At 50.7% G+C, this 26,879-nt stretch overlaps 1 protein-coding gene across 1 annotated transcript; it reads left to right on the forward strand.

Moving 5' to 3' along the window:
• Positions 1-20,255: 20,255 nt before the first annotated feature.
• On the forward strand, positions 20,256-25,839 carry ARSI (arylsulfatase family member I). Its single transcript, XM_017642806.3, has 2 exons — positions 20,256-21,167; positions 23,522-25,839. Exons 1-2 carry the CDS (start codon positions 20,851-20,853, stop codon positions 24,918-24,920), a joined length of 1,716 nt encoding a protein of 571 aa, XP_017498295.2. The 5' UTR covers positions 20,256-20,850; the 3' UTR covers positions 24,921-25,839.
• Positions 25,840-26,879: the final 1,040 nt, after the last annotated feature.

Genomic DNA, 26,879 nt, shown 5'->3' on the forward strand with positions numbered 1-26,879 from the left:
TGTGGATATAACTACTCCTTGCCTTAGTTTCCCTATCTGTAAAGTGGGGATACCAGTTATTGTGAGGATCAAGCCAGTTAATGCATGCATAATGGCTTAGAACAGTGTCTGGCACACAGTAAGCACTAGATAGATGGTAGCTGTTATTATTTATGAAAATGTCCAGAGGGCAGGGTGGCTATCTAATTCCCTTCTCCAAGGTTTTGCCCAAACTTGAAAAGTACTATGATTCTGACCACCTCCCAACCCTATCCCACTCTCCCAGTAGGGAAAATAGCTGGACTTCCTGGAAAAGGCACAGGCCGTTGGCTCACTCCACAACCCCAGGTAAGCCCTGCCATGGGAGTAGGGAGCACATGGGCTCTGCAGGCCCTGCTCATCTAAACGGCATCGAGGTGGGGGCAGCACAGAGGGCTATGGTGTTGGCTGCCCTGGCTTGGAGCCCCTGCTCGGTCACCTGCTGCAAGTGTCAAGTGTCACAGGCTCTCATCTATGAAATGGGATTAACAATAGAGTCCTTGTGAGGATGCAGTGAGATGACGCATGTACAGGGCGTGGTGCAGGGGAACACTTACAAATAATAATGATGATAATAATAATTATCATCATCATTATTATTAAATGCAGCCTGCCTGAAAATGGCCTCCTTGAATGTCCTCCAACATCACCTGGGTCAGTCAGGTTCTGACTCAGAGAAGAGGCACAAGGCTGCACCCAAGCCTCAGGGGTCAGCAGAGAAAAGAGCAGAAGCAGTCAGAGCAAGGACGCCCCAGACTGGAGAGGAGGGAGCCCAGTCTGGAAGCTGTTATAGGGAGAGGCCAGGGAGGGTGTCAAAAGGAGAAGTGGAGGGAGTGCTCCATGAGAGGTCGGGTGGCCAAAGTCCATGGCAAGTCAGGGCCAGCTTGGAGAGAAAGGATTCAGTCATATCAATGTGCAGGGTGGAGAGAGGATCCTGGCTTGATTGGGAGCAGTATCTAACTAGGCAGCTGGGGAGAAAGGGATTTCAGGGAAATAGGCAGAGGAGGCCCAGGCTAGGACCACCAGATTGCCACAGTTCATGCCGGACAGCCAGTCTCCTCAGCATCCTTCCCCATGCCACTCACCACTCAGCTGCTGTTCACATCCTCTGAGAAGCTTTCCCCTAAGCCCTCCCACCCCTGTCCTGGGTCCCATTGTCACACGATGCCCTTTTCTTCTTCAGTGCATTGAATGTATTCCTAGTTCATTACTTGGGTTAAATGTTAACTTGTCTCTTCCTTAGAAGATGTAAGGTGTAGAGGAGATGGCCTGGGGCATCAGGTTCACCTCCATATCCCCTGGGCTCAGCTCGAGGTCTAGGGCAGAGCCAGCTGCAATAAATATTGGTCAAATAGATAAATACACACGAAAAAGGCATTGCTTAGTGTGGGTAAAATTGTGACATTTCCAGAGTATCTTGCCTGGCTTTGGTGCATTTGCATGTCCTCAGGGGTGGAGAGAAGGTCATCTCCATGTCAGTGGGTACTTACCTGGGCACCCGAGGGCATGTCTGCACCCGAGAGGTTCAGGGGAGGGCCTGGCTGGCTGGCTTGCTTCTTCCAGAGCAGGGCAGAGAGACGGTGCTGGGCTGCAGTTTGTAAGCAATAAACAGGGTTTAAACTTTATTTCTCCCTTTGACTGATATCGGTTTTAGAGGTATTTTGCCCTGGGATTTCCTCTCCACAGACGTACACTTAGCAACAGCAATGCTGAAGGAAAAAAGGCTTTTTGGCTCAATTCACAGATAGGCCCTCCCTCCCTCCCTTCCTTCTTTCCATAATATGCCAAGCACCTACTATGTGCCCAGTCCTATACTGGACACTGGGATGCTGTGTTGAATGAGAAAGAGAAGGTCCCAGTCATTATGGGGCTTATATACTGGTGGGGGAGCCTGGGAAGAAGTAAGCTACAAATACATGTGTGCTATGGTTTCAGGTGGTGATAAATGTCTTAGGGAGAACAGTGTCTGGGCTGTGTACAGGCCTGTGGTTTTAGGTAGGATGGAAAGACAAGGCTTTGCTGAATGCTGAAGGCCTGAGTGAGGTAAAGCAGCCCCAGCTGGATGAGGCGATCAGTGCTCCCAGCGGAGGGCAGGGTAGATGTTAAGGCCAGGTGGTAAGAGCAACTCTGGCATGTTCCAAAGGTTGGTTGTTGCACTACAGAAAAGCAACTGGAAGGGCTTTCATCCTGGCCAGCTGCTTCTGTGATGAAGGAGGGAAGAGCCCCAAAGAATGGAAGGAATTGCCCAAGCATGTCAGTGGCAAAGCTGGAGGCAGAACCAGGAGTCCTGGCTTTGTCTGAGCTCTTGCCACCGTGCCTAAGCTCAGCCCCACCTCATCTGGGGCCAGGGGTATCCTAAAGGACCACCACAGGCTAGAACCACACAATAGGGAAGCTGGTGGGGCCTCCCAGGGTTTGCACAGCTTACCGCCCTCATCGTGCAGACGAGAACACTAGGACCAGAGAGAAAGGGGCCATTCCCCAAGCCACACAGTGAGCAGAACCAGTGGGCTCTCTAAGCAAAACAGGCATATCCACTTTGAAGCCTGGCAAGGCACGGAGAAGGGGGCTGAATCAAAGGCTGCAGGATGAATGGGGGAACAAAGGCCCACGGGCTAAGGGGAGATGCAGTGGCCACAGTGCACTGTCTATGTGTTCTATGTGGCATTTCTCTATGGTGATGATCAAATCAATATTAATGAGTATTTATTCAAGTTCACCATGTGTCAGGTACTATGCTGACATAACTGCATTGCCGATAAATTCAGTCCTTGGAACAACAACCATATGGGGTGGCAACCCTCCGCCCACTTCACAGAGAAGGAAACAGACTTGGGAGCCAAGGAATGGAACCAAGGAAACCAGGAGAAAGGATGAGACCTGGAGAGGCCCTGATGGGGATGGTGAAGGGCTGGGGGGCCGGCCTTGGTGGATCTAACCAGCAGGGTGGGGGGAAAACCACGGCTGCAGTTCCTGCCCAACTCATGTGAGAGCTACAGGAGAGAAGTCACGGGCTGAGTCAGCCATGCACAGGTTTGCAGGTGGCAAAGCCCCTTCACATGCACACACCTTCCCCATGTGGGTCTCACAAGAACCTGCTTGGGGGTGGAGGGAGGTTTTCCTCATCTTTGCAAGAAGAGTGAGCTCTAGAAAGGGGAGTGCCCAAGGGCACACTGGGAGTGGAAGGCAGAGTCCTGGTGTGTCGGTGCCCTGGCCAGACCTCTCTGCTCACCTTTTTCTGCCCTGTTTCTGTTGCCCCCAAGGGAAAAGCCAGAGGTTAGGGGCCACATTCCCTGAATCCTGGTGTTGGGGGGTTGAATTGCGTCCCCTGAAAGGCATATTGAAGTCCTAACTCCAGTACCTGTGAATGTGACCTTATTTGGAAATAGAGTTTTGCAGTTGAAGTCAAGTTAAAATGAGGTCATACTGGATTGGTGGTGGTGGTGGAGGGGGACAGTCCAGCACAGCTGGTGTCCTTATAAGAAGAGGAGGGATCCACACACATAGAGAACCGTGTGAAGCCACAGACACATGGGAGAAGGCCACGTGATGTGGCACAGGCAGAGTCTGGAGTGATGCATCTGCAAGCTGAGGAACACCAAGGACTGACGTGCACCAGCAGAAGCTAGGAAGGGGCAAGGGAGGATTCGACCTGGGGCCTCGGAGGGGGCCTGGTCCTACTGACACCGTGATTTTGGACATCTGGCCTTCAGAACTGTGAGAGAATAATTTCTGTTCTTTAAGCCACCCAGGTGGTGGTACTGTTATGACAGCCTTAGCAAAGTAATATACTTGGTACCCAATCTTTCCACCTAGGATCCAAAGTGACCCTCAAGAATAGGGATGATGGTTCCAGGCCTTCAACGCACAGGCCAGAAGCAAGGCCAAAGCAGGATTCAAAGAGCAGGGTTAATGCTTGTAAATATCTCACTGCATGCCAGACATTGTGCTGTGTACTTTACAGATATTAGCACACTGAATCCTCACAGGAGAATCCTGTTACTCTCTCCATTTTATAGACAAGGAAACTGATTCCAAGAGAAGGGAAGCACTTAGGCTAGGTCAAGCAGCTAGTGACCTAGTGTGGGTAAAATAGTGACCTAGAGCCGGGATCCAAACACAGGCAGTCTGTCTCTTTACTAGGTATGTGTCATTCCCACCCTGGAGAAATGCGTAAGCAAAGGCCCCGAGAGGTGGGGGTGGGTGGGTGAGTCAAGGACATTTTGGGAGAATGTTTGGTTTCCCTGAGGTAGTGAACTCGGGGAAGGAGGTGTGGTACAGGTGAGAGCATTCCACAGGAACACGCAGGCTTGGGCCTGGCCAGTGTCCGCCCAGTGCAGTAAGCAGGGCTGTGGGCTCTAAAAAGGGGGCTAGGTCTTCTGGGTGATTCTCGATGGTGTGCCCTGTTAGCCAGAATGGCAGGTCACGCTGAGCACACAAATAGCCCGAGAGGCTCAGGACTTATAAACCCAGGGCTTGTTTCTTGCTCATGTTACATGCTTTCCTCGGCACTGTCTTCACTCGGGACCCAGACTGTGAGGCAGGTTCTCTCTGGAAGAGGGAGTGTTGGAGGGCCCCACACCAGCAATTAAATGCTCCATCCCATAATACTGTAAGATTCAGGACCAGAGCTGGTCATGCGGTGCCACCCAACCACAAAGGGACCAGGTGGTGTCATCCTTCCTCGTGCCCAAGGAGCAGACAAGCACTTGGTGTACAGCGCTAATGAGCACCACTGCGCCACGCCGCGTGAGCTGACCAGGTAGCACGCAGTGAAAACCTGGTCTGCTTTTCACTCTCGTTTCAGCTTTCAGATTCTTCCAAGGAGAGGGTCTCAGTCCAGGGCAGGGTATTATCCACACCTTTCCAGCATGCGTGAATCTCTCTTTTCATCAACTGAGAATACTTCTCAGGTTCAGATCTTTGAACAGCAACAGTACTTAGATTTTAGATAGAATTTACTAACATTATTTAGTTTTCATTGCATTTATTTTTACCTTTGCCCAACATAGGATTTTCATTAATAGTAGTAAAAAGAAGTTTCTTTTGAGAAGAAAATTTAAGTAAGTAAAACACAAAAATGACAAACCTAGAGAGAGCTTTAGACTCAGAAGGCCTGAGTTCAAATTCAAATTCCTTCACTTCAGTGGTTCCTTGACCCTGCACATGAAACTGAACCTCTCTAAGCCTCAGTTTCTCCATCTGTAAAATGGCACTAACATGAGGGAACCATGTCACAGGGTTGTTGGGCAAGCTCTTACCATACTTCCTGACCCATAGTTAAGTTCTTTGTGTTAACAATTATTACTATCTAGCTGGGTGCCCCCCATCTCTGGCCTCCGTTTCCCTGTCTCTGAAGTGGGCTCAGGGGCTGCTCATCCCTGCTTAGGATAGTCAGTATGGATGCAGGTCCCTGAATGCTGGTGTGACAGAACTTGGCAGGGAGAGGACTCCAGCCTGCCTGGCAGCCCACTCCCCTCCCCTGCCTGGGTCTCTCCCTGCAGGTGTTATGCTGGGCTTCTGGCTGACAGCTGTGTTTTCTCTGCTCAGCAAAGGCCTTCACCTTAAACAGCAGAAATCAGATGACCTCCAGCCCCAGAAGGCCTCACTCCAGGGCCTTGAGGGAGAAAAAGCTCCTTGTGTTGGGGGCGGGGTGGGCTCTGCGTTCCTCAGCTCCAGCCATTTGGGCAGATTTGCTCCTGAAATGCATCTGGAGGGCCCAGCCCCCTGCCAGAAATAGCTGGTGGTGGGGTGGGCTTGCTGTGGTCCCCCCTTTCCAGGGAGGGGCTCACCTCTAAGAACCCTGCTGCTGAGGGGAGGCTTGAGGGTCACAGCAGCCTGGACAAGACACAGGCTACCCCCTTGGGAAAATGGTCCAGCTCTCGCTGATTTAGTTCTGATTCAGGCATTCAGGGTTCTTGCCCTGGAACCCCAGCCTAGAATGGCATGTTTTGACATGGCTTGAAAGGTCTTGCTCCTCCCTGTCCTCGCCCTGGGCCCCTCCCCTTCTCACCACAGTCACTGCGGTCAGCTCAGGGCGGCCCCACCCTGCTCCTTGCTGGTCCTTCCAGGGCCCACTGGCTCCCAAGCTGGTGGAAGCACTCTCCCTGCTGCCTCCTCACAAACCTGGCTTCCCTCACGGTTCAGCCCTCACATTTCCCCATAAACATCATGCCCTTGGAGAGGCCATCACCCACAACCATATCTGTGATTTTCTTGATTACATCCATTTGCCTTTTCAGGATCTCACTTTTCTCCACTACAATGTTAAGTTCCATCATGCAGAGACCATGACTGTCAACATTTGTGTTTTTTTGGCTCAGCAAAAGTCTTAACCATGAACATCAGCAATCAAGTGACCTCCAGTCCCTGGAAAGGCCTGTTTCTAGCTCTGTCCCCACTTAGTAAGCATTTGATAAACACTGGTTAAATTAATGAATGAGTGAATGGATGAATGACTGAAAGGTGAATGCCAGAAGAGATGCTGGATAATATAGCTATCAATTCCTGAGAGCCTTCTCAGTGCCCTGTACTGTGTTCAGTGCATTATCGCATTTAGTCCTGCCATGGCCCTACGAGGCAGGTACGGGTTTTTCCATTTTCAGAGGTGCAGTGAGGTTAAGTAACTCACCAAGTTCACATGTGAGGAAGAGGCAGAGTTGGGACTCCAAATCCAACCATTGTGTGTCTCATGGCAAAGCTTGTTCTTTCAACATCCCTCCATACCTGGAGGTGGAGTGACTTGCCCAAAGAAAGAGAAACTCCTCACTGCTTAGCCTTTCCTCTCCCAGCCATGTGGGCTCCTTCAGAGAGAGCACGTGGGGTCAGCATCTAGCTTCCAGGCAGCCCAGAGGCAGCTGGGGTTTCTGTGATTCATCTGAATCCCTGAGGTCCCCCTAGGTCAGTTCCCAGGATGGTGGGCCCTGATGTGAGGCTGCTCACCCCGCTGACTTTTTGTCTAGCTGAGCAGGAGGACAAGCCAGGCTCACAGCGGTAAGGGGTTGGGGGGCAGGGAAGGGCTTGCGCCTGTGCTGCGCTGCTCTCAGCTCCAAAGAATGCTGCTCACTCACATCAGGCAGGCCCACAGGAACTCAGGGGAGGTGCAAGTCCCTGGGCAGAGGAGGAGGGGCCCTCCAGGTGGAGTGCAGGCTGATGTAGAGCATGACCCATGACAGGCTGTCACCTGTGATCCAGATGAGGAAAGTGGACAAGAACCAGGTGATGCAGGGCCTCGAGTGCCAGTATAAAGGCTCTGGGTGGACTAGGAAGACCAAAGGATTTGGGAATCTTAGGTTCAAGTCCCACCTTTAACACCAACTCATTGTATGACCTTGGTAAAACTGCCTCCCCTCTCTGGGTCCCAGTTCCCTCATCTATCAAAAGCCAGCTTCTAGTGGGCAGAGTGGACTATCACTGGCTTGATTTTTGTCCACACTGTTCCCTCTGCTGAGAATGCCCTGGCCACCATCTCTGCCTCCTGATCCTTCAAGGGCCTATTCAAATGCCACTTTGCCAAAGGAGCCTTTCAGAACCTTCCATTCAAAATTCATCTCTCACAGATATTAAAATGATGGCATGGTCCTATATTTGATGGAATAAAAAATGTGCAAGACATATTAAGGGAAAAAAAAGCAGGAGGCAGAATAAAATGCATAAAATGCATTTTTATCCATAGTGTGCCTATAACTGGAAACACAGAAAAAAAAGCCCAGTAGGATATATAAGTATTAACCATGACAATCTTTAAGTTTTTTTTTCCAGATATACTTATTTTTTCTTAGTATTTTTTGAAGTTTTCTACATTGCATACAACAAGCATGTTGCTTTTATTAACAGAAAAACATTGGAGCTTCTTTCCAATTAAAATCCTCATCTCCACTTCTTCTCCATTTGTGTGGCTGTTTGTCAGCCACCCTCTGTGTGATATACACTGCTTCTCCCAGGGTGAGTGGGGGTCTGGCCCACTGGGGGCTGTCAACACTATTTGTGAATGGAGCTGAAGGGGCTGCCTTGTCCTTCTTGTGGGCATGTCTCCTCCCATGAGACTGAGGGCTCCTTGCAGATAAACAGCAGCCTAACGCTAACCCAAGGAGAGAGCACTGGAATAGGAGTCAAGAGGCCTGGGTGTTGGTTCTGGCTATGGTCCTCAACTGTATGTGCTACATTAGTTTTCTCCTCTCTCCAGGCCTCATTTCCCTCCCCTCATCTGCCCAGCCTGCAGGGGTTGGACTTGACAATCTCTAAATTAGTGCTTTCCAACAGAACTTTCTACAGTGATGGAACAGTTCTGTATCGCTGGTGTCCAACATGGCAGCAGCTAGCTCTAGTGCTATTTAAAAACTGAATTAATTCAGATCTAGACAGCCATACATAATGAGTGCCCACCAAATTGACAGTGAAGTTCTAAATTCACTTTTAGCTCTGATGTTTGAGGGTTCTCTTATTTATTAAAGTTCCACTTTCTCACACCTATCTCCCTCCTCTTCAGGAAATGTAACTTCCCTTGACCCCAGCCATGTAACTCCAGTGGGACCTGCTGTCTCTTTGCAGATCCCACCCGAGTGGTGAGCTGTTTCCACCTTTTGGCTACTGCGAATAGTGCTGCTATGAATATTGGTGTAGAAGTGTATGTTTGAGTCCTGGTCTTCAGTTCTTTTGGGTATGGAGCCAGGAGTGGAATTGTTGACTTAGACAGTAATATTAGGTTGAACTTTTGTTTCCCAGTGGCTGCACCATTTTATATTCCCATTGGCAGTTTACGAACTCTATGGGACTTTTTAACTTGGACCAAGAAAGAATAGCTCTGAGTCTCTTCCTGGTGAGCCTGGGGGCTATGTCTGAAGGAATGAAAATGGTACCAGAGAGGTGAAGAGAAAAGGTGTAAAGGTGCAAGTCATCCCTGATGCCCTGTCCTCTGCCCTGTCCCTCCTCAAGGCTGCACAAGTCAGGAAACTCCCCCTTCTCACCTTAGCTGGCAAGCTGGGGTCTGTCATCTCACCAGTCCTAACCAGTACCCTCTTCTCAGAGCTGAGTTCAGAATCTTGATGGCTCCAGGTGTGTTTTGAGGGGGCTCTAGATAGATCCCTCCATATTGTGAGCTGCTGAGCCCACACCTGGCCCAAACCCTCTGTATCTCTCTCTGCTCCTCCCCAAGTCCTTGGCCAAGAGCCCCAGACAGACCCCCAAGAAATGCTTCATTCTGGCTGGTCATCTGATGAGTTAGCCAGGAGGCTGCAGGTAAGTGTGGGTGGTAAGTGGGTTGCAGCAGAGAGGAGGGCTGGGGTTCCCCTGAGGACACGTTGGAGCAGGAAAAATGAAAGGGAGGCTGGAGGCCAGGCCAGGGGCTGTGGGGGAGGAAAAGGTGGAAAGAAACACCCAGCATGATGGCCAATGTTTAGATGGCCTTTCCAAGGTAATTGAGACAGCTTGTCTGGGGCCAAACGCGAAGGCAATGTTCCTTCAGGTTCTGAGAGGAAATAAGCCTGACTTCATTTTCAAGGTTGGGGAAAGGAACGGAAGTGATAGGGGAGGGTGGCTTTGGACGTAGGGCCCAGGCTACTCAGACCCCCGAATTCTCTAGAATCTCGAATCTGGGATCTGGGCCCAAAGAAGCCAGGTGCTTTTCTAAATAGAGCTCTGGGGAGCATGCACAGGCCCCAGGATGAGGACCCTGGGATGGAGAAAGAGAAGGCCTACTTGCGGGCAGTGAGAGAAAGTGCTGGATGGCAGGGGCACGGCAGCATTCAGGGGTTGAGGGCAGGCCATGGGTGTCATCTTGGGTATACTACCAGTAAGGAAACAACTGTGGACTCATTTTCTACAGAGAAAATGGAAAGATATGCCATCCTTCCCTCTTCCATGGTTAACTGAATTTTCCTTTTGAATCTCTATAGGTGGAATGCATGACACATGGGACTTCATACATGGATGCACTTCCTGTTCACAGTGCTGCTGTGGGTTTGTGGGGTACAGACACAGGTCTTTGAGCAAATCCTGTGCCTCATGTGAATTAGTTTACTAGAGCTGCCATGACCAAGAAGCACCAACCAGATGGTTTAAATAACAGACATGCCGTCTCCCAGTCCCAAGGCCTGGGGTCTGGAATAACGATGTTGGCAGGGTTGGTTCTGTCTGGAGGCTCCGAAAGAGAATCTGTTCCAGGTTCTCTCCTAGTTTCCTGGGGTCTGCTGGCCATCTGGCGTTTCTGGGCTTGCAGATGCATTACCCTGATCTCTGCTTTCATCTTCACATGGGGTTTTCCCTGTGTGTCTGTCTCTGTGTCCAACTTCCCCTTTTTATAAGAACACCAGTCCTATTGGATTAGGGCTTAACCTATGGGCCGCACTGTAACTTCATTACCTCTGTAATCTATAAAGACCCTGTTTCCAAATAAGGCCACATTCTAAGGTACTGGGGATTAGGGCTTTACGTTAACCTTTTTGAGGGACACAATTCAACTCATTAACAACATGATACCCATTAAAATTGGAAAAAAAAAAAAGGTTACAGGGCATTTCTAATTACATCATTGTCTTACAGAGACTATTCCTCACAGGAAATAACTTCCATTTTGTCTAAGCATCTCTGAGCACCAAGTTCTCTGCTTACAACCGTACAAGTCTGATAACTGGAGGAATTTTCCACAGCCTAGCTCCTGGCTGCCTCGATTCCAAACTGTCTCTCCTCTCCAACATACGTGGTTCTGCTGCCGATTCCAGAGGACACGTGCACATCACCATGCAAGCTCTGTGTCTGCACCTTTGTGCCCTGATGCCGCATGAGCTGGCTGAGTGGACAGTAAGAGGGTCCGTGAGCTTTTTCTATCCTAAGACAGCTGACTTAACTATAGATAGAACCAGTGCAGTCATCAAATGCAAACTAAAGGTATCCCCGGTTCAACTCTGCCTTAGCCAGACTCCACGCCCTGGCTATTGTAAAACCATCTGATATGAGGAAAGTATGACCATGAGAAGGTCAGAGTGGAAAGAGCCAGTGATCTCACCTGACTGCAGTTGAAATGACTTGTACAATTTTTACAGAAGCACATGACCACGTGAACATTGCTAGGGCCCCTCCATGGCTTAAAGGGGCTCGTGCCAAGGAGTGGTCCTGAGGCTGAGGCTGAACTATTCTTGGGGTCAGTCTGCCACAGATGGGTCCCTCTCTCTGTTTTAAAAACCCCACAGGCGTTTATTGGAGTCACTCAAGTGACTCATCTGATATATGCCAGCCCCTGTGCTCCATGAGGATAAGGCAGAGACAAAGCAAGCAAGCTGAGCACAATTCCAGCTGCTACACATCGCCAGCCCCAGGGGCCTGGTCCCAGAAATATTGGGCTTCCCCGGGGGGTGAGTCATCGCAGGAAGCAGAAAAACTAGCCTCAGCTTTGGCGGGTAATCGGGGCCCTCCCCTTGGAGCAGTATCTGGGAACTCCAGGCAGAAGAAGCCTCCTCCCAGGACAAAGGTGGTGCCGGAGAGCCTTTAACAATCGGAGTTCCAGCCCAAAGGGGTAGGAAGTCCATTAAACCAGGAGCATGGGAAGCAGATCAGACCTCATAGCCACGCTGCTCCCATGCAAGTGTCTAGTCCTGGACCCAGCAGACTAGAGCTTCAGCCTCCGCGTCCAGCCTCTGGCCTTGGCCCAGCAGAAACTCACAAATGCCTAAAGCAGTCCTTCCTGCCAGGGGCTGATTTGTCGCAGCTGCCTGCTTCAGTTCCTGCCCAGGCTTATGCAGGACTGTGGCCCTCTCAATTGTTTGAAGGACACTTCAATGTCTTTCAGTCCCCTCTCTGAGCTTCAGTCCTTCCTACTGAGTCAAGTGGGATGACAGTGGACTATTAACTATTATCCAACCCTGTAGTCTCAGCCCACATGAGTGGATGGCACATAGTAGGTGCTCAGAAGGTGTTTGTCAAGTGAATGAATCAATACAGAGACCCTTGACTTTTCCGGGAGACAGTGTATGTGTAATAGTCGGTTAGTTGTTCAGTTGTAAGTGACAGAGCTCAACAAGAACTGGCAAGAGAACAAAAGGTGGCACAAACCACCTCCCTGAAGTCCAGGGACAGTTCTAGCTTCAGGGTGCATGTGCTCAACTGGCATTATTATGAGTCTATCTGTCTGTACCTCTGCAGTTTGCTTTCCTCTCTGTTAGAGTTAGCCCCAGGCAGGTCCAGACTTATAGTCCAATAGAAAAGAGACAATCTTGTTCTCAGAAATTCAAACAAAAAAAGCTAATTGAGTCTCATTGGACAGACTCAGGTCCCTTGTCCATCCCTGAGTGAATCCTGTGGCTAGGGACATTTGATGCTCCGACTGTCCAAGCCTGATCCTGGAGTTGACCCACTGGTGGGGATAGTTCTGCAAAGGAAAATCTTGGTTCTGCCACGGAGAGGGGAGATGGCACCTAGGCAGACAACAGGTGCCTACTGTAGCACTGGAGTGAAGTCTGGGCGTTTATGCAAAGCTTCCCTTCTCTGAGCCTCAGTCTCTTCATATGTCACTGGTGACAACATGGCACTGACAAGAGCCTCCCCTTCACATCCTAGTGCTTTTGTGGGATCCAAATGAGACCCTGAGTCATAACGGTAACATTTATTGAGGCATTGCTAGGCATCTGGCCCTGTGCTAAGTAAACCCTTTACACATTTATTTTAATAGTTACAAGAATCCATTTTGCTGATGAGAAGTACATTGAGAGCAGTTACAAGGCTTGTACACTGTCACACAGCTAGTAAGGGTGGAGCTGGGGTTTAAAGCAGTACCCTCAAGCATGAAGCTATATATAAACTGTAAATAACTTTACAAGTGTAACAGATTATTAGTAACAGCCTGTACTGTTAATAATAGTAATTTTTAAAAACCCTGAAAGGGAAATTCAAATAAATTCAAACAAATGTTTGTGTTTAGCACCTACTATGAGCTGATCACTCACCAGGGGCTTAGAAGGAGATACATAAATAACTGTGAAACAGGCAGACTGTGATCTAATGGAGCCATAAACAGGCCCCAGGGGAGTGTGGGGAGCAAGAGACTAACTCCACATGGGAGGGGCGAGGAGAGGGGATCTGAAAAGGCCTTGTGGAGAAGGTGGGATTCAAACTCACAGAAATGAAAGGATTTTGACAAAGGGAGGAAAGTGAAAATCAACCTAATAAAGGACCTGGAAGGATCTAAAGATGCAGAGTTCCTTGATAAGAGTGAAGTACTTCTATGCAAAATAACTTTCACACCAGCAGGAGCTTCAAAAACTGATTGACTAAGTGGAGTGCAGCAGTCGCCATGGGAACAGAGGGAAGCCTCATCGCGGACATTAGTGAGCATCCCTGGTGTGGAGCCCTCTAGTCAAAGCCAGGAGTTGGGTTGCACTGTCCCTTAGAAGAAAAGCTCGGTAAGATTGCCACCCTGAGAAACTAACTTTTGTTTCACAGGGAGCCAGAGCTGACAGGTGACATCTGGGTCTGAGAAGACAGGCAGCCAGGGGAAGCGTCAGCCTCAAAAGGCTTGAGGACATCCTGAAGCAGGCACTGGGGCCACAAGGAAGGGATGCTAAGGGCAGGGAACATCCCTTGCAAGTGGTTCAATTCCCAGCTGGTGCTCAAAGGGTTGAGCAGTGCAAGACGTCCATCCAGGAGGCTGGTGTGGGCAGAAGCCTCCCAGAGTGTGATCCTATCATTTCCAGGCCCACTAAGACCTCCTAGGGCCCCTGGGGACTGCCAGGGTACTGAAGAGACCTGGCAGACTTGGCATCTAACCCCTCAGTGCAGAGGCGGAACCGTAAGAGTAGGCCCTGTTGACAGGCCGTGAGTCTCCAACAGGAGAGTGGATGGTAGGATATTAGTACAGTAGGCATTAGATTTCAGGCCTCAGTTCAAATACTAGATCTGGTGCTTAATAGCTCTATGACCCTGGGCAAGTTACTTACCCTTTCTCTGCTTCTCAGTTTCTCCAACTGTAAGATGCAGATGATGGTAATAATTTTACCCATGTCATAAGACTGCATGAGAATTAAGTGAGATAATGGATATAAAGAGCTGTGTGTGGTACTTGGCACACATTAGATGTTCAATAAATGCAAGCTATTACAGTATTATTACTACTACATTTCAATTTGGTATTGATTCAGTTTTTTCTTTTCTCCCAGACAGGGTCTCCTTATATTTGGGCTAAAAGCTAGTTTCTCCAAATACAGTTGATGATGACAATGACAACAGTAATAATAGTAGTGATGGGTCCCTTTATCTTCCATGACTTCCATGACTAACATCATGAGCAAGAAGTCAAAGTTCTGTTTATGAGGGCCAAGCCAAGGAGCTTGAGCTTTTTACTACAGGCAGTTAGTAGCCATTGAAAACTTTGGAAGAGAGGAATAGCTTGATCAGGGGCATGCAGATTTTTGTCCCTGAGGCTATACACTTGTAGGAATAGACTCTAAGTATAATGACAATAGAATCTAAGTATAGCAACTATAATAACAGTGGCTCTCATTTCTTGAGAGCTTATTGTGCACCAGGCACTGGGTGAAGAGCCTCACATGCCTTGTCTGTTGTAATCCTCGCAACATTATGAGGTGAGTACTGTTATTATTACCATTTTACAAATAAGGAAACTGAAGCACTGAGGGCTTCACTCAGGTGGCTAAGCTACACAGCTAGCAAAGGGCAGAGCTGAGCTAGAGTGCAGGCAGTATGGCTCCAGGAGCCTCACATTTAACCAGAATGCTCTTTTGCCTTCCCTAAACCTGGAAGAAACTTGGAGCCCTGGGAGTGGGTGCTGGTGGGCCCCCTCCCTCCTCACTTTCAGGAGTCCCCCCATTTATCTGGATCTCAGTGTTCTTCACGCTCAGCCTGATTCTTTGGGACTTCACCTCTTTCTTTGAAAGTCCGTCTGGCATGTGTGTGTGTGTGTGCGCGCGTGCATGTGTGTGTATGTGCATGTGTGTGTGTATAAGAGAGAAACCAGTTGACCAGTGAGGATGGAAGCCTCTGGACATCAAAGCGGGCAAAGCCCCAGATGGATGGGCTGGAGGCAGGCCTGAGTCCTGGTAGGCTAATTCCTCCCACAGCTGGCAGAGGCCATAGCGGGCACTTCTGAGAAGGTGCAGGACAAATCCTTTCATATGGCCTCCCTCTGAGCTGGCCTCGAGGTAGAGCTGGGGCTGGGTGGGCGGAGGGTGGGGAGTGTGCGGAGAGGTGAGGCTGCAGTCAGGCTGGCCGAACAGATGGGGCAACGGCTGTGAGCACAGAGCGCTCATTGTGTACCCAGAGCTCTGCTTTCAATAATCTACTTGGAAGAATGTTTCACTGAGCGCCAGAGAAAGGAGCCATTGAAATGCCCAGCGCTGGGGCCCCATGAAGGGTTAAAGGCAAGAGACTACGGTGCCTGGGCTCTTGCCACTCCTGGCTCAGATGTCGGGTATGGGGCTCCTAACCCTAAGACATGGGGCACTCAGTGAGACCACCAAGAGGACCAGAAGCAAGAGTCAGGGGAGATGCATGTCTCCCTCAGAAGTGCCAGGGATGGGGTGCCCCAGTATCAAGAAGGACAATGCTTTTCCTTTAAGAACCATTCTCCCCAAATAATATGCAGCAACAACTGGGCTCCAGTTGCCACTTGGGAGAACAACTCATCTGGGCAGGTGTGTCTCTACCTGGACTTTTTACATAGACCCTTACATGGGACCCTTGCAATACATTCTCCATAATTCAGCCAGCATGGCTTTCCTAAACACTGCCAATCTTATTGTTTATCATTAATTAATTATAATTAATGATGCATTAGTTGAAAGTGTATGAGTGAAAGCAGTGGTCACTAGAAGTCGCTGGTCACCAGACGAGATGACCAAGGGAACCTGTGGGATTTTCTCTGGCAGAGGTCTTTTTCAAATAGAGAAGCTGCTCATTAGGAGGATATGGCCTAAATGTTGGAAAAGGCACCAGAAGTGGAATTCTGTGCCTGCACTCAGTGCGTTTCTTTCCCAAGTGCCACTCACTCTTTCAAGCTACAGAAGTTTGTGGGGATTGAAGTGCAGGGAACATAAGCTGGTGTCTGTGGGCTGCAGAGGGACCTAGGAGGTGCCACTGGGGAGTGCACTCTTGGGTCCCTGAACCTGACCTCCAGCATCTTCATCCCCATGGAACCCACTGCTCTCCTGAGCCTGTATCTCCAGGGAGGGCATTCCACAGCTGTAGCCGAGCTTGTACCATGACCTTGTCATAGCAACCATTTTGGATGGAAACCTTGTAAAGCAGCCAATGCCTTCCTCAGCTTTCTTAAAAAGAGGAGCCTGAACAGAGTTTAATCCCATCATTCCCTTCGGTGCTGGGCTGTGATTTGGTGATGCCCCTGGGTCTATTCAGGTAGATATAGCTCTTTGCTCCTGTACCAAATGGTTCCGAACTCCCAGGCTTTTGGAACTCATCATCTGATTTTTATGTTTATTCTTTCATTTCTCCCTAATGTTTTCACTGTGAAACTGTATTACTATAAAGTAGGCAATTACCTCAAGCCCCCTTTTTATATAGTCCCTCTGAACTGCTTCCAATATCCTTAGGCTAGGAAACAAAATCATTAGCCTTGTAAGAACTGTGTATGAAGTAAGAGTCAGAAGGCTTGGAGTGAGAAAGGCCTGAGGAGCTCTCCTCTGAGCTCAGGGATTGAGCTCTTTGCTATTCTGACTGTTCAGAGGCCACCTAGGTTTTCCTTTAGGTCATTGATTTGGTTTGATCTAGACAAGTTGACCTCCAGCAGACAGCTGCATGCACGATCGGTGCATAAGATCTCTGCCAAGGTCGATTAAGTCAGAAGGAAATGATATCTGTACTAAGATAATTTTAGTTCAAAGATGGCCAAACATTATATACACCCCTACACCTACACACACACACCCCACACAGAGCAATGAGAGACAAGGTCGCCAAAAAGCCATTTGTATATTTCTGCATTTCCTAAAAAGCTTTCAGGGGATCATAACATTTTCAATTTGGAAAGAACTTCCAAAGGCCTGTAATTTTGCTCCCCCTTCTAGTTAAGGAATCCCTCCTATTACTTCCTGGACAGATAGGCACTTTACCCCCTTCTTGCATAGTTCCAGTAATGAGGAGCTCAGTGGTGTTTAAAGTCTGATTTCATCAATGCAAATCTCTGCCAAGAAGTAACAATACTTTATCCCTGCCACATCTGATCTACATTTTGTATGCAGATGTTAGTTTTGTCTTGTAGTGTTTTAATGCACCTGCCCTTTGGGGGTTATGGAGATGTGAATGGGGGACAGAGCTTCCCTGTGTGGGGTGGATATTCCTGCTGCCAGTCATCTTGGAGAAGGTAGGTCCTGAAATAGAAACTGTAAATTCTAGTCATGGGGATGAAAAGTACAGCATAGGGAATATAATCAATAATATAGTCATATCTTTGTGTGGTGACAGATGGTAATTACACTTACCATGGTAAGCATTTGTAATGTATATAATTGTGAAATCACTATGTTGTACAGCTGAAATCAATATAATATTGTATAGCAACTATACTTCAATAAGAAATAAATAAAAAGAGACATTCAACCACCACTTAAAGAATATTTTCAGATCCCTTTCCACAGAATATGAAACATAGAAAAATAAAACTCTACTTTAAGAAAGAAAAGAAACTGCAAAGGCTAGTTTAGCTGGAGAGGGAACCTCTGTTTCTCTGAGACTTGCTTCTTGGGCCTGAACTTGGAGTCCTTGAGAGTCTATCTGAGGGCAGGTAAGGCTGATGGACATTGTTCAAGGGAAGAAGGCTGATGGACATTGTCCCAGGGAAGAAGGCAGGTAGGCAACCTGTAGGGAACATACAGGGAAGATGAGAGGGTCATGTTGAAAGCAATATGACCTGAACGCACATCACTCTTTGTGTTTATACTCCCCTGTCATCCCTGAGCCTTTGGAAACCCTAGCTATCATTCTACTATCCATTCCACTTTAAACTGTCCAGCCTAGACCTGGCATTGAAAGAAGAGTAGGGAATCAGGTTTACTTCCCTAGGACATTAGAGCAGGAATGGTACCTTTTAAGGCCACCTTGGGATTTGGTGATTGCTGAGGGACCCTTAAATATGAATGCTGGGGAGCAGGAGTTGGGCCTGAGAGGTTCACCCACTTCTCTGCACATGATGATGCACCCATCACTGCCATACTCTTTTAAGCCAGCTGACAGATTCCCTATAAAAGTAATCCCTTAAATTGGCCTGCAATCTGTCTCCCAGTAATTTTCACCCACGGGACTTAGTCTTTTCTCTCTGAACTATAGAGGACAATCATTATAGCTATTCACATTCATTAAGTACTTCCTATATAGGCTGGGCACTGACACACAGAGATAATTGCTGAGATACTGTATTGTATCTCATTTATATTATTGTCCCATTTTACAGGTGAAGAGATTGAGGCTGAGGGAGGCAAAATAATTTGTTTAAGGCCTGACCCCAAACCAGTGGCAGGATGTGAACACATGCAATTTGATGTCAAAGCCAATGACCTTGACTCTCAGAATTTCTGCTTGTCTTGTCTCTGTGACAGCACCACAGAGACCTGCAGTCTGTGAGCCTGCTTCTCCAGGCCTATTTTTATTTCCAAGCTGAATCCCCACTCTACTTGCCCTTGCCATTTCTCCTTGTGCCATTTCCCCAGTTTCTCCTGACTGAGGTCTGGGACAATGCAAAGGATGCTAAACTCAAGCCCATCTGACCTCCTGTGACTTGTCCCACTCTGACCCCAGGCAGCCTCAGGCTGACGCCTGGAGAAGCACCGTTTTAGAAGCGTTCCCCTCAGGAGACTGTGCTTTTCCCGTCTGTCCTCAACATTTCTTCTGCCAGCACAACAGGCCCAGTTTTCCCTTCTGATAAATCTGGTCACCCTAAATATGGGGCTTTGAGCAAACAGGAGCGGCCAGCCCCACACAGCCCTCATTTCAAAATGTGGATTCACTAGGGCTGCTATTTTAGAGGTCTGGTTTCTTTCTCCACACACAGTGGTTTTAAGGAAGAGGGAAGGGATCATGACAGAATACTGGCAGGGGAAAGATGCCAGGGGAGAAGATGCACCCAGGCAGCCTTTGTTTCCCAAAGTTTCTTAGACACTGGCCCTTGGAGAAGCTCTAGCAAAAAAAGGGTTAGGAAATAAAGCTTTACCAATCCCCTCCTGAAGATCAGCATATTAAACATTCAAAGTCCTGGCCCTAAAGAAGTCTAACTGGTTTTGTAAAAATTTGGAAAACCGTGATGCAGAGCAGAAGTTGCAAATAGGTACCTACTGGCCTAAAATATGCTTCAGATAGGTTTCATTTTGGCCCGCACAGTGGTTAAATTTTGTTTTAAATTAGTTACTAGTACTTAGCAATTGGACTATTTCTCATAATAATCTGGATCAGGGTGCTGTTGGAAAATCAGAAAACCTGGCAGCACTGATCCACATTCTTGCAAGACAATAGTCAGCTGGACACCAGTTCTGTGGTCTCTGGCTCCCTGCAACCCCTGCCTTCCTCTGGCAATATAGGGGGCCCCATGCCTTACTCCTGCAGGATACTTGCCAGGTCCAGGAGTCCGCCAGCCTGCCTTCCCTGCTATGGAGATTGCCTAGGTGGGAGTTGGCCTGGGTGACCCTGGAGGCCCATTCATTCATTCATTCTTGCAACATATACTGACTGAGCTTCTGAACCCTGTGGATGTAAGCTGTATACAACAGTCCCTGCCCTCTGGAGTCTAGATTCTAGCTGTGAATTGCAGAATGAGGAGGGGGAGGGGATGGAAGAAGGAAGCTGTCAGGGCCAGAACCTAGTTTCCTGATTTCCAGCCCCTGGTGCTGGCCCAAAGTCGTCCCGTCTCCACTGCTGTCTCTATTGCCACTCTTATCAGCCATGGCGAGTCCCAGGCAAGAAGCCACTAACTTGCTCTGTAACGTAGACAAGTTCCCGCCCACCTCAGGTCCTCAGTCTTTGCAACTGTTGAACGACCCGGTTGGAGTAGAAAATAATGCGCCTCCCTTCTGGGGCTGGCACTCAAAGATGCTTAGACTCCAAGATCGAGGAATGTCTGTCTGACCGGGCCATTCCGGAGCTCTTCCGTCGAATTCCAAGAAGCCGCCCTCCCTCTTTTCCCCAGACCCGGACAGGGCAGGGTCTGGAGCCAGAGGGCCGAGCGGGCCTGGGCCTGGGCCTGGGCTTCCCGCCCGAGGGCGGGGCCGCTGCTCGGCGTCCCGCCCCTCCACCTGGGGCTGGGCCCCGGCAGATGTTACAACTTTTTCTCATTCTCTCCCGCGGTGTCCCCCAAGACCCGCCCAACCCGGACCTCCCCGCACTTCCCCGCTAGGGTCCTGCCCACCTTACTGCACGGAGCCCGACTGTTCTCAGGACTCCGGGCGGGGCGAGAGGCCGGGCCGGGGGCTGGAGGGTCAGGAGGAGGAGAAAGGAAAAGCAGAGGCGAGAGAAATTAGGAGGCGGGAGAAATCGAAGGCTAGAAGGAAGAGGCAGAGGGTGGTGGAGAGCACTTTTTGGAAGCCTCCACGCTGGGTCTCAGGCCGGCAGGGGTGAGCTGGGGAAGAGGGAGGGAGAGCAGCACAGGGTAGACGCCCAGACGGCGGGAGGCAGCTCTGCGCAGGCCTGACCTCCCCAGAGCGCCCCGCTGTGGCCGCGCAGGTCCGGCAGCCAGTCTCGGACCAGCTGCGGGGCCGACCCCGGGCGTGCAGAGCGCGCTGGCAGCGGCCAGGCCGGCTGGCCAGCGGGCGTGCGGACCGCGCGCCGTGGGCGCGCCAGGAGGGGAGGCCCGGGGAGCCCCCTGCACGCCAGCACGCGTGGGCCGGCATGGCGATGCACGCCCTCACCGGCTTCTCGCTGGTTAGTCTGCTCAGCTTCGGCTACCTGTCCTGGGACTGGGCGAAGCCGACCCTGGTGGCCGACGGGTCCGGGGAGGCCATCGAGCAGCCGTCGGTGGCTCCATCCCAGCCTCCTCACATCATATTCATCCTTACCGATGACCAAGGCTATCACGACGTGGGCTACCATGGCTCAGATATCGAGACCCCTACGCTGGACCGGCTGGCTGCCGAGGGTGTCAAGTTGGAGAATTACTATATCCAGCCCATCTGCACACCTTCACGGAGCCAACTTCTCACCGGCAGGTAGGCATGGCGCCGGATAAACCCAGGGGTTAGATTTCCTCTGCATTTATGACCGGCTCAGGGACCTGGGAAACCAGCGCTCAGGGCCAGTTCTTCCTCCAGTTGGCTGTGAGATCATTAGTAAGTCCTTTGCCCCCTCTGGACCTCCTTGTCACCACCTGTACACTGAACGGGGTTGGTTGTCTTTGGGATCTTCTTCCTCTGGTGTCTAGGATACTCAACACGCCACACCAGAAGAAGACATTTGGTCACCCGTTTGTTCTTACAGACCCTGAAGCCCAAAGCAAATCATTTAACTTCTCTAAGCCCCAGTTTTCTTGTCCATAAAATGGGGTGAAGAACAGTTTTATCCTGAAAGAGTGGTAAAGACAGAAAGAGTTCCATGTAACCTAGTTGGCAGTCAGTAAATGGCAGCCTCTATGTCACTGGAGGGATTAGGGTCCCCAAACTGTTGGATGACTACATTGGGAGGAAACCAAGGAATTCATAGTGGAGGAGAAAGATGCACAGGATGCCGTGACCTATGTAGCCTTAGGCTGGTCACTTCATTTCTCCAAGCCTCTGTTTTTTCATCTGAAAAATCCTCCAAAATTGGCTGGGAGCCCCAAGCAGACATGCTACATTCTCTCTGTAAGGAGATGTCCACAGACAAGGTGGCAGGATTGCAGGATCAAAAGAGCAGGAAAACAGGAGTAGGGGGTGTGAAGGCAAAGTCTGGCTGCATAGGAGGAAACCCTTTGGCAAGGCTGATGCTGATCCTTCTTGGATAGGGTCCAAGGTGTGCCTTCTCTCGAGCTCCACCCAGAAGCCCCCACTGTGATCTCAGGGGCCAGAGCCGGAGTTCTCCATTTCCTGGGTGGGAAAAACCGAGGCATGGAGGCAGGGAGGGTCCACCTCATGCCTGTACCCAACTTCAGGGTCTGTAGGCGAGGGGCTGAGAGGGGCTGGCAGGGCTCCTGGAGCTGAGGAGTCAAATAGGTGCCTTTTTTCCCTTCGATTTGGCACACAGCGTTTAGATCCAGGAACAGAGAGAGAACAGGAGAAAGAGGGAGAGGGGTTGGTATATGCGTTGTGGGTGGTGGCGGTGGTGGTGGCGAAGACCAAGTATTGACTAATCTCCAGAAGAAGGAGGAGGAATCTGCATTCCTGAGAGTTTTGCACAAGTTAGCATTTCTCACCCAAGAGGTGATTCTTGATTTAAGCAGGGGAATGAGCAGGCAGCAGGGCAGTGCTCCAGCATCTGATCTGCGAGGTCAGCTGACTGTGGCTGGGCAGGGTCTACCCTCCAGCCCCGGCATTGGCTCCATCTGACCGATGCTGATCACTCCCGTTAGTGTTTGTTATGCATCCGGTCATGTTTGGTGAAGTTGGAGAGAGCCAGAGTTTCTCCTGTTACTCACTTGCAAATGAGTTTTGGCAACTCTGAGCTGGCCCACCCACTTTACAAACCAGTGCTCCACTGTGCCCAGCCCCTGTGAAGAGAGGCTGGGAGTGCAACTCAGGGACCCAGGGTGCTTCTCATATCAAATTGAATCGCCCATGAGCTTGACCAGGTCTGCAGAGTCAGCATAACAGAGATTCTGAGCATGAATTGTGTAGACTTGGGTTCAAAGCCCAGCTCCACCGCTTGCCAGCTGTCTGTACTTGGACCTCTTGCAGCACTTTTAGGAGCCTCTATGTCATCCATAGAATGGCATAATAGTAGTCTTCCCTATAGGTTTTTTTTCAAATGAGGATTAAGCAAAATAATATAGGTGGCATACAGTATTAAAGATGGTAGGAGTAGCTAATGATAGATAATGACAATAACAGCTTTATATGAATTATCTCACTGAATCCTCACCACAACCTAAGGGGTGCATGCATATCATTATTAGTCCCATTTCCCAAATAAGGAAACTAAGGCTCAATAAATTAAATCACTTGCCCAGTGATCTGCACAAATAGTAACTAGAGTTGGGATTTGTATCCCAGGCAGCCTTTTGAGGCTTCAGAGTTCCTAAGTGCCTGAGCACACAGTGAGTGCTTGATGTTAGCTATTATTATTTTCTTGTCATGATTAATCTGGGTTCAACACTTGACTCCCTGGCTTCCTAGTTGTGTGGTCCTGGGTAAGTAGTTTAGCCATTCTGAGTCTTGGTATCTTCACCTGTAAGATGATAATGTCTGCTTCAGTTGATTTTGAGGATTCAATGCAATAATGCATTTGAAATACTTAGCACATGTGATAGTAGTACCCACTGGCTGCTGTTACTATGTCTGCTGCTGGTGCTGGGACCAGAGCTCACCGCAGGGTGAGTATTGGGGGTTCATAGCTCACCTGTGCCTTCTCTGGCCTCCCCTCTGGCCACCAGGTACCAGATCCACACAGGACTTCAGCATTCCATCATCCGCCCTCGGCAGCCCAACTGCTTGCCCCTGGACCAGGTGACGCTGCCTCAGAAGCTGCAGGAGGCAGGTTACTCCACACACATGGTGGGCAAGTGGCACCTGGGCTTCTACCGGAAGGAGTGCCTACCCACCCGCCGGGGCTTCAACACCTTCCTGGGCTCGCTCACAGGCAATGTGGACTATTACACCTACGACAACTGTGATGGCCCAGGGGTGTGCGGCTTTGACCTGCATGAGGGTGAGAGTGTGGCCTGGGGGCTCAGCGGGCAGTACTCCACAATGCTGTATGCCCAGCGTGTCAGCCACATCCTAGCAAGCCATAGCCCCCGGCGGCCCCTCTTCCTCTATGTGGCCTTTCAGGCAGTGCACACGCCCCTGCAGTCCCCTCGTGAATACTTGTACCGCTACCGCACTATGGGCAACGTGGCCCGGCGGAAGTATGCAGCCATGGTTACCTGCATGGATGAGGCTGTGCACAACATCACCTGGGCTCTCAAACACTATGGTTTCTACAACAACAGTGTCATCATCTTCTCCAGTGACAATGGTGGCCAGACCTTCTCGGGTGGCAGCAACTGGCCTCTGCGAGGACGCAAGGGCACTTACTGGGAAGGTGGTGTGAGGGGCCTGGGCTTCGTCCATAGCCCTCTGCTCAAGCGGAAGCGACGGACAAGCCGGGCTCTGGTGCATATCACAGACTGGTACCCAACCCTGGTGAGTCTGGCAGGCGGCACTGCCTCGACAGCTGATGGACTAGATGGCTATGACATGTGGCCATCCATCAGTGAAGGCCGGGCCTCACCACGCACAGAGATCCTGCACAATATTGACCCACTGTACAACCATGCCCGGCATGGCTCTCTGGAGGGAGGCTTTGGCATCTGGAACACAGCTGTGCAGGCTGCCATCCGTGTGGGTGAGTGGAAGCTGCTGACAGGAGACCCTGGCTATGGTGATTGGATCCCACCGCAGACACTGGCCGCTTTCCCGGGCAGCTGGTGGAACCTGGAACGCATGGCCAGTGTCCGCCAGGCTGTGTGGCTCTTCAACATCAGTGCTGACCCCTATGAACGGGAGGACCTAGCTGGCCGGCGGCCTGATGTGGTCCGTGCCCTACTGGCCCGCCTGGTGGACTATAACCGCACTGCCATCCCTGTGCGCTACCCTGCTGAGAATCCCCGGGCCCATCCCGACTTTAATGGGGGTGCTTGGGGGCCCTGGGCCACTGATGAGGAAGAAGAGGAAGAGGCAGGCAGGGCTCGAAGCTTCTCCCAGGGGCTCCGCAAGAAAAAATGCAAGATTTGCAAGCTACGATCCTTTTTCCGTAAACTCAACACCAGGCTGATGTCCCACCGGATCTGATGGGGTGGGAGTGAGGATCTCTGTCCCCCTAGATGTACTTTGCCATTCAACCCTGGCCCTGTTGCTTCCCAGGGAGGGACCTGAGGTCAGGTCCCCACTTGCAGGGAAATGGAGGGTGTAGAACCCTTCATTCAAAGGGTGAGGAGTCTGGTTTATGGGTGTGGAGAGAGCAAACTAGACTGGGATGTCTGGGTCCTAGTCCTGCCTTTCCATTGACTTGCTCTGTGACCTCAAGTGACCTACATGAGCTCTCTGGGCCTCAGTTTCCTCATCTGTAAAATGAGCTGGAAGGACTCTGTGGTTCTGTGGTTTGGACCTGGTGCCTGGGGCCATGGTGGAGTTCTTGCTGTCCTCACCACCTTCCAGCTCATTTAAAGCCTTGCCCTTGGACCCTGGGCCTCTGTAATCTGCGTGGATGAGGGGCCACACAGAGGCAACTCCAGGCCTGGACACCTGAGGAAGGGCAATCTTGCCACTCTCTGAAGGGATCTCCCGAGTGCTGAGGGTGGGAGTAGAGGTTCAGGGATTGGGGGGTTGACCTTCCTGGGTCTTCACATGGCCTGGGCTAATCCTGGGGCCAGACTGGTGGTAGGCACTGTGGTGGAGAGCTCTCTTTCTGCCCCCAGCACCCAGAAGGAATTGGCCTGACCATTAACCTGCTGCAAGATTGAGGGTGGGAAGCAGCTGTGAAAAAAGCCCCAGAACCAACAACCAGGACATGTGGACTCTGCTTTGACCTTGCGCCCAGTCCTTCCCCTGTGGGCCTCAGTTTCCCCTCCTAGCAAACGGGGATACTAGCCCTGGTTCTGCCTACCTCACAGTGCTGGAGAGGCCTGCCCAAGGTAATGGCTGTGGAGGAGCCCGTGAACTTGATTAAAATGCTGCAGCATGAAAGGAAAGGCTGCGGTGCTGCCTGTGAGCACGTGTGGGCATGTGCACATGTGTCCTGGGGACAGGTGTGAGCTCCCCGTCGGCTGAGTGAGTGGGAGTAGGGGTGTGCAGTGTGGTCAGGAGGCAGAGGGTCTGGGCTCTGGTTCAGTCCTGCCACACCTGCACTGTGTGACCTCGACAAGTCCTGGACCCTCTCTGGGCCTCAGTGTCCCCTGTGTACAATTGATGATCTAAGAATCCTTCCGCTTGGCCGTTCTGGGCAGCCCTGTGTGTGTGTGTGTGTGTGTGTTTGGGGGCATGGATGAGTGGTGGGAAGGAGGGGCATGGGGGTTGCAAAGCCTGCTTGCTGCATAGCGTGCCTCTATCCGCACACTGCGTTCTGCAATCTCTCTTCAGGTTCCAGTCGGCGCAGCGTGTGTAGGCGAAAGCCCTGCTGTGAATTTTGAAAATAGTTATTTTTGTCCCTGGCAAAGGAGGCCTGTTAGGACTCGTCAGCTTGTGGATGAGCAGATTGGGTGGGGTGGGGTGGGGTGGGGTGGGTGCGGTGCAGTGGAGGGGGGTTCAGATACTGGTTACAGAGCTGCATCACCACTGCAGAGGTGGCTAAACTCAGGAGCAAGGGTCTGGCCTGGGGCTGCAGAGCAGAGGTGGTCATCCATGTCCTGGGCCCCCTCCTTCCATCCCTGCTCTTTAGCTCTCATGGCTGCCCCCCAGCTGGAAGTGTTCCCTGTCTCCAGAGGGTTGGTGCCCATCCTGTGGTGGGTAGGGGCTAGGACTCGCTGGGACCTCTGGATTTTAGCCACCCGCAGCACTTCTGCCTGCTCAGGAGGGAGATCTGAAGAAGTCACTCAGTGGGATGGTGTCCTGGACCCAGCATACCTCAGGAATGGGCTGTCCACAGTCTGCCCATTACCCAGGGTACTCCAGCTCTGCCAGGTGCTTGTCTCAGCTGTGTGGGCTGGGCCCTTCTGGAGTGGCATGGAGCCAGGGTTCCTCTGAGGCCCCAGGCATGCACCAGTTGAGTGGGGGCCTCTCCTGTGACTGCTGAGTCGGTCCTGCCCAAGTTGG

This window comes from Manis javanica, chromosome 1, assembly GCF_040802235.1.
Source record: "Manis javanica isolate MJ-LG chromosome 1, MJ_LKY, whole genome shotgun sequence".
NCBI lineage: Eukaryota > Metazoa > Chordata > Mammalia > Pholidota > Manidae > Manis > Manis javanica.